The 7,038-nt window shown below is 51.0% G+C and overlaps 1 protein-coding gene across 1 annotated transcript in view; it reads left to right on the plus strand.

Annotated features, from left to right (window-relative positions):
- Nucleotides 1–7,038, plus strand: part of GOLGA3 (golgin A3) — an 81,583-nt gene that overhangs the window by 24,888 nt on the left and 49,657 nt on the right. The window contains exon 6 of the mRNA XM_011960757.1: nt 6,444–6,778. Coding sequence (XP_011816147.1) covers nt 6,622–6,778 — 157 coding nt within the window. The 5' untranslated portion in view covers nt 6,444–6,621. The remainder of the gene's footprint in view (nt 1–6,443; nt 6,779–7,038) is intronic.

Here is a 7,038-nt window from a genome sequence, read left to right on the forward strand (position 1 = left end):
GCCCGTCCCTGCAGCGTTGCGGGACGGCCCCGTTCCAGTCGCCCCCTCCTCGCTGCGGTGGCCTCGGGCCTGGGCGCCCCCCTTCAGCTGCAGCGGAGCGGACTCTGTAAATGCCGGTGCCCGCGGGCCCTCCTGCATGCTTGTCTGCGCCTGACGAGCGCGGCATGTCCTGAAGCTGTCCACTGCCACCACTGGGGCAGTGCTTCTGCCTTTAGTCTGGCCCTTTGCAGCTGACAAGCGTGACTTGGTGTCGGGTGGTTCGTGGGAAGCCGGGGTTTCAGGAGTCCGAGTACTTACTTCCTTGTTTGCCTTTGTCGCTGGCGGACTTGTCTCCATTCCAGGTGCCCAGAGCGAGTGGGGCCGGGCGTTGTCACGGGTATGAACCCGACGAATGTCAGTCATGTGGCGGGTCCTGGTCATTGTGGGCCTGGGCCCTGCCCCCGCCGAGCTCACCTAGCACAGGGACACCCAGGGTCGCCACCGAGAGGGTACCGGGCAGTGGTTGGTGTGTGGGAGCCTGGGGGCCGGGCGACTTCTGTGCTAAGGCCTCTATGACGAGAAGCAAGCCAGGCAGAACTGTGAGAAAAACACGTCTCAGGCAGAAAGTTTGAAGACCCTGAGGGCGGAGAAAGGTTGGCGTTTTAAGGCGGAGAATGTGGCTGGAGTGGAATGGCACAGGGGGAAAGCGATGGAGGTAAGGATGTTGGTGTAGGCAGGTGCTGGATTGGTAAGAGGTTGGAGTTTATTATCACTGGGACAGTGTAAACCATTTACAGGTGACTCATGGATTTTTTTTTTTAAGAGACTGGGTGTGTTGCTGTATTGCCTTGGCTGGTGTGGAACTCCTGGCCTCAAGCGTTTCTCCCACCCCAACCTCTCTAAATGCTGGGGTTACAGGTGTGAGCAGCCACACCCGTCGTGGATTATTTTGAATTGTCTTTTAAATGACATGAACATAACCCTTTATAATCCTTTAATAGCTTTCCGGGCAGTGTACAAGGAAATAAATCTTCTGACTTTACTCAGATTGTAGAGGAGCTTCTCCCCCCCCCCATTGCCTTAAGAAATAGTAGCATGGCCGGGCGCGGTGGCTCAGGCCTGTAATCCCAGCACTTTGGGAGGCCGAGACAGGCGGATCACGAGGTCAGGAGATCGAGACCATCCTGGCTAACACGGTGAAACCCCATCTCTACTAAAAATACAATAAATTACCCGGCCGTGGTGGCAGGCGCCTGTAGTCCCAGCTACTCAGGAGGCTGAGGCAGGAGAATGGGGTGAACCCAGACGGCGGAGCTTGCAGTGAGCCAAGATCGTGCCACTGCTCTCCAGCCTAGGTGACAGAGCAAGACTCAGTCTCAAAAAAAAAAAAAAAAAGCATACTTTCCCAAGTGAGAATGCCTTAGGCTGGCTTTTACTTAGCGCTTTTGACAAGCAACAACTAAAGGGAAAATCATAATTACTGCCATTTTATTGAGGACATGGGACAGACTCTGTGCCTTGTTGTATTTAATCCTGGCAAAATTTTGCATTCATTTTCTCGTTGTTTTTACGGGAGGAGACAGGCTAAAAGTGGTTAAATCTCTAGCCCAGGATCTCACAGCTAAGTGGTGGAGGGTTGGGAGCTGAGGCCGGAGTCCCGACTTCCAAGCCTGCTCTTTATGTCTCTGCAGTGACGTGAGGCTTGCTTTTGGTTTTCACTTTGTGTGTACGTCTCTGTTTACTTTTGGACACTAGTGTGGCCTCCACCAAGTACTGTCTTCCTGGGGAAATCGTGTTTGGTCTTTGGCTGTGCTCTGTTGTTTCTCATACCCGATAGGACAGCTGAAACGAGGTGGAGTAGATGGAGCCGGGAATGTCTGTATACAGAATTCAGGTGTGGGGGAAGCAGAAAGTCCTGTAGGTGCCTGAAGTGGTGGTTTTGCAGTGTGAAGTCCTTTGATGTTACCCAGCTGTGAACCGAGGTTTGTGTGTACCTTTCCGAGTTCTAAGTGACAGCTTTGTTCCATCTCTTCCCTCTAGAGATGTAGGAGTGCAAGTGATCATAAGTGAGACTGATTAGACTGGCCTCTTTATTTAAAAAATAAAATCAAAACGGAGTCATGTTCCTAATGACAGCTTTCTGTGATGCACTGGCAACTGGCTGCTCCTCCTCCTTGCTGCCCGGAGATTGACTTTTGTCAGTCGTCTGAGGTAATGAGGCCCTGATGACTGAGTCATTCCAAATTTTAACTAAAAATCAAGCAAGACTGAGGATCGACTGAGACTGCCAGCTTATTGCCCTACAGGGAGAAGTATTGCTGTCAGCAAACTCCAGGCAGTTAGTGAATTCTCTCTCTGGTCCGGCTTCAGGAGGAGCTGCCTATAAACAGGGGCCGTCTTTGTGACTTACAGTCACCGTCTCGGGGTCTCCCTTCTGGAGAGGTGGGCTGCTTGGACGCCAGCAGGGGAATTAAGTGAGCAGAATCTGTGATTGCACCGGACTCAGAGAGCTTGGTGCAGTTGGCTGTCACCATGTTGGCGTGCCCTCTCGGTGGAACCTGAGCATCTTTGGCTATGTTCCTCCTCCTTGGTCAGTGTAAGGCCCGGGCGTCGTCACTGTGGGCCTCTGCAGCAGTTCTACTCTGCATGTTCTGCCTGTAATGACTGAGTCGGGTCCTGCTGGTCGTCCCATCCTTTCTGTTCAGGTGGTGGTGCCTGGGATGTGGTGGTGATGCTGCTCTTCCAGTTTCTAACTCCCTGGACTCCCTCATTGGAACTGAAGCTTTCAGATGTTTCAGCTGGAATCGTTTAGAGTTTTCTGTATTTTAAAAGGGAGTATTGATGCTCAAGGATTCAAATACTTGATCACTTTGTTTTGGAACCATTAGCTTTGTGGCCAAGGAATGTACTCAGCAGAACTGGATATTTAATTCGGCAAATTAAATCCACGTTGTCACTTTAGGAGTTGGGAGTATTCAAGGTAGTAGGAGGCAGATGGGGAGTGAGTCTTTGCCTTCAAGGCTCTCGCCGTGTAATGGGCACACACACAGTGGCAGACGTGACGTGCTGTGGTGGAGGCCACGTGAGGTACGGTGATGGCAGAGGGGATGGACAAGACACTTTACCTGAGGGGCCAGGAGGACTGCACGCGTAGCCACACACGGTCGTTTCCATATCATCACCCCACCCCCGCAAGGCAGAAGCAAAGACATCACAAAGCAAAACACAAGTTTTCTTTTGCTAGGAAATTTTCAGGAGGACCAGATGTACAGGTGCCAATATTCAGTGGCGTAGCAGAGTCCACATTCCACCCGTGTATCCCTCCCTGCCGATTTGTAATTCGTCTGTGGTCTAAGGGGAAGCCTGTGGTGAGCGGCTGTCATTTTGCTAATGCTCCTTCTCTTGTTTTAGGGGTGTCTTCTCCACCCCCGGGGGGCGTGGCCGTGATGCTACTCCCCTTGTTTTGGGGGTGTCTTCTCCACTCCCGGGGGGGCGTGGCCGACTGACCCCCAGCTCTCCTGGGGCGCGTCTGGGATTGTAGCCGAGGGGCAGGCTTGGTGGAGATCGTCGCAGTGTTTTTCCTGGAAAGTGATTTTCAGAGACTTCTGTGCTGTGTGTAAGGACAGGTGTGTGGCTCAGATCCCTGCCCAGGCTCTAGGGCCCCTTTATCACCCACCCACCTGGAAAATCCAGGGATGAAAGATGTTACTAGATGGTCGTAGACACAAAAGTGAGATTGAGAATTCATTGCACACAGGATTAGCTCTTGACCAGCCTCAGTAACTTCGTTCACTTCTGTGATTCAGACATTGCTTTAATCTTTAAATATTTATAGGTGCCAGGCACCCTGAGTCAAGACTCCTAGGATCCTTTGTTTACAGGAGTTTCTTGATTAGCTGTGCTGGATTGATAGTTACTAATGGTGTGACACATTTCTATTCACAGTGCTTTCTGGTTACAAACCCTTACTGCTAGTTTCACGCTAATAGCATACGTAACCTTTTAATGCTCTGAACAACACTCTTATGAACTCATAACTGTCTCTGGCCTGTAGGATGCAAGGCGGCAGAGAGGAATGGCGGATTCTTGTAGTTATGAGCAGATACAGGTCTGCACGCCCTTCCATGAGTTACTGACTGTGTCAGTGGACTGGGTTACACCCACCACCAGTGGCTTCCTCTTTCACAGGTGACCAGTCTAGATGGCAGATAGAGTGAGAGTAAAAACTCCTAGAAAGACAGGCACATCCTGCTGTGGGGCCAGCGGCACACGTGCTCCCAAGGACCAGCTACGTGGGCTGCTTTTTTTTTTGAGATGGAGTTTTGCACTTGTCTCCCAGGCTGGAGTGCAGTGGCACAATTTTGACTCCCTGCAACCTTTGTCTCCCAGGTTCAAGCGATTTTCCTGCCTTAGCCTCCTGAGTAGTTGGGATTACAGGCACGTGCCGCCACGCCTGGCTAATTTTTGTATTTTTAGTATAAAATACTAAAATAGAGGTTTTAGGACATAGAGGTTTGACCATGTTAGGCTGGTCTTGAAATTCTGACCTCCAGTGACCCACCCACCTTGGCTTCACAAAGTTATGGGATTATGGGCGTGAGTCACTGCGCCCGGCCCTTTTTTTTTTTTTTAAGATGGAGTTTCCACTCTTGTTGCCCAGGCTGGAGTGCAATGGTGTGGTCTTGGTGCACTGCAACCTCTGCCTCCCAGGTTCAAGTGATTCTTCTGCCTCAGGCTCCCAAGTAGCTGAGATTATGGGCACCTGCCACCACACCTGGCTAGTTATTTGTATTTTTAGTAGAGATGGGGTTTCACCATGTTGGCCAGGCTGGTCTCAAACTCCTGACCTCAGGTGATCTGCCCGCCTTGGCCTCCCAAAGTACTGGGATTACAGGCGTGAACCACCACGCGCGGCCCCACGTGGGCTTCTTGTCTATACCTTCTGTGTGGGATTCGTAAGCTAGAGGCGAAGGTTGTGTAATATTTATCATGAAAAATGTTAGAACATAATGTAGGTTAACATGAAACTGATTTTAAAGGAATAAATGCCAGCATTTCTGCAGAATGAATGGAAGCTCGTGCTAGTGTCTTACCTGTTGATAAGGAAACAAGTTAATAATATCACCAGCACATTTCAAGGTGGATAATCACTTGTCAAATGTTGGGCCAAGTTTTGCTCACCTGAATGTAGCCCAGCAGGGCTGAGAGAGCGAGCGAGCTCTAACCCAGCTACAGGTAAAGACGGGAACGGGCCCTGCTGTGAGATGCCCTCTCTGTGCCCCGACTCCAAGGCAGCTACCTTTCTGGTGTCCTTGTACCTCCTGTATACAGTTACCACATCCATGGCACCTGCTTTTTAAAGTTTTGTTTCTCCAGATCTGAGCTGTCCAACCTGAAGGGGTGGGGCTGCCAGCAGGAGCCTTGGCCTTGGGCAGTCACTCCACTGGCTGAGAGGGGAGCGTGCCCTAGCACACCTAGGCCTGCGAGTCTGATATTTTAATTTTTAAATTTTTTTTGAGATGGGTTCTCCCTCTGTCGCCCAGGCTGGAGCGCAGTGGTGCGATCTCGGCTCACTGCAACCTCCACCTCCCAGGTTCAAGTGACTCTCCTGCCTCAGCCTCCCAACTAGCTGGGATTACAGGTGCCCGCCACCACACCCAGCTATTTTTTGTATTTTTAGCAGAGACAGGGCTTCACCATGTTGGCCAGACTGGTCTGCATTCCTGACCTCAGGTGATCACCCACTTCGGCCTCCCAAAGTGCTGGGATAGTAGATGTGAGCCACTGCGTCTGGCCTAATTTTTTTTTGAGATGGAGTCTCACTCTGTTGCCCAGGCTGGAGTGCAGTGGCATGATCTCAGCTCACTGCAAACTCCGCCTCCCAGGTTCAAGCGACTTTCCTGCCTCAGCCTGCCAAGTAGCTGGGATTACAGGTGTGTCAGCCTCCCGAGTAGCTGGGATTACAGGTGTGCACCACCACGCCCAGCTAGTTTTTGTATTTTTGGTAGAGATGGGGTTTCACCATGTTGGCCAGGCTGGTCTTGAGCTCCTGATCTCATGTGATCTGCCTGCCTCGGCCACCCAAATTGTTGGGATTACATGGGTGAGCCACCACACCTGGCCCAAATTAATTAATTTTAAATTTAAAACTCAGTTCCTCAGTTGCCCTGTGTGACAGCTACTACACAATACAAAGCCGCAGTGTCCCGGCAGAATGTTCTTTAGTTGGCACCGACACAGACATTAAGCTCCTTCAGGAAAGGGCCCAGTGTGGCTGGGTCAGCATTTTAGCCGCAAAACCTAGGACATTGTAGGTGCTCCAGGATTATTTGCTGAATGAAAAAGTCTGTATTTGTTTTTTGTACGTATGCAAATTGGGAACCATATGTTAATTTTGTAATCGATACTTGAAATCTGACGAGTAAAAGTTTCATAATACGTTTTTTCTCTTTCTCTCCTGTCAGGTATCATGATATTAGCTGGTTTGACCTCAAGCCATTTGAGTCATTAGATCTCCTGAAAATGGGAGACACAGTGGGGCCCCTCCCAGGAGCTCTTGGCTGTTGCTGATGGCAGAAACCAAGCTTGTCGAAGGTTCACTTGTAGCCCCACGGCGTCAGTGCAGCTGGTGTCGTTCTGACCATGGACGGCGCGTCGGCCGAGCAGGATGGCCTCCAGGAGGACAGATCCCACGGTGGCCCCTTGGCTCTCCCCGAGGGCCCCCTGAAGCCCCCGGGCCCAGTGGTGCCACCTGACCAGGACCCACTGGTGCCACCTGACCAGCAGGACAAAGCCCAGCGTAAGTCATCAGGTTCCTCTGTGTGCTGGTCACAGGAGGATGTGGTGTTGAGGGAGGACGTGGTTGTTGAGACCACTGTGAGCTTTTCACTTCATTCAGAGTATGTTTTAGTAACTGAATGATGCCACCTTTAGATCAAGTACATTCCTGGTAGACAGAACGCCATTCGACAGCTGTGGGGCAGCAGCAGTGTTTCCCTGAAGGGGGATCTATGGGTCTTTGTCGTGTTCCCTGCCCAGAATTCTACCTTTTTTTTTTTT

This window comes from Colobus angolensis, unplaced genomic scaffold (assembly GCF_000951035.1).
Source record: "Colobus angolensis palliatus isolate OR3802 unplaced genomic scaffold, Cang.pa_1.0 Scaffold115, whole genome shotgun sequence".
NCBI lineage: Eukaryota > Metazoa > Chordata > Mammalia > Primates > Cercopithecidae > Colobus > Colobus angolensis.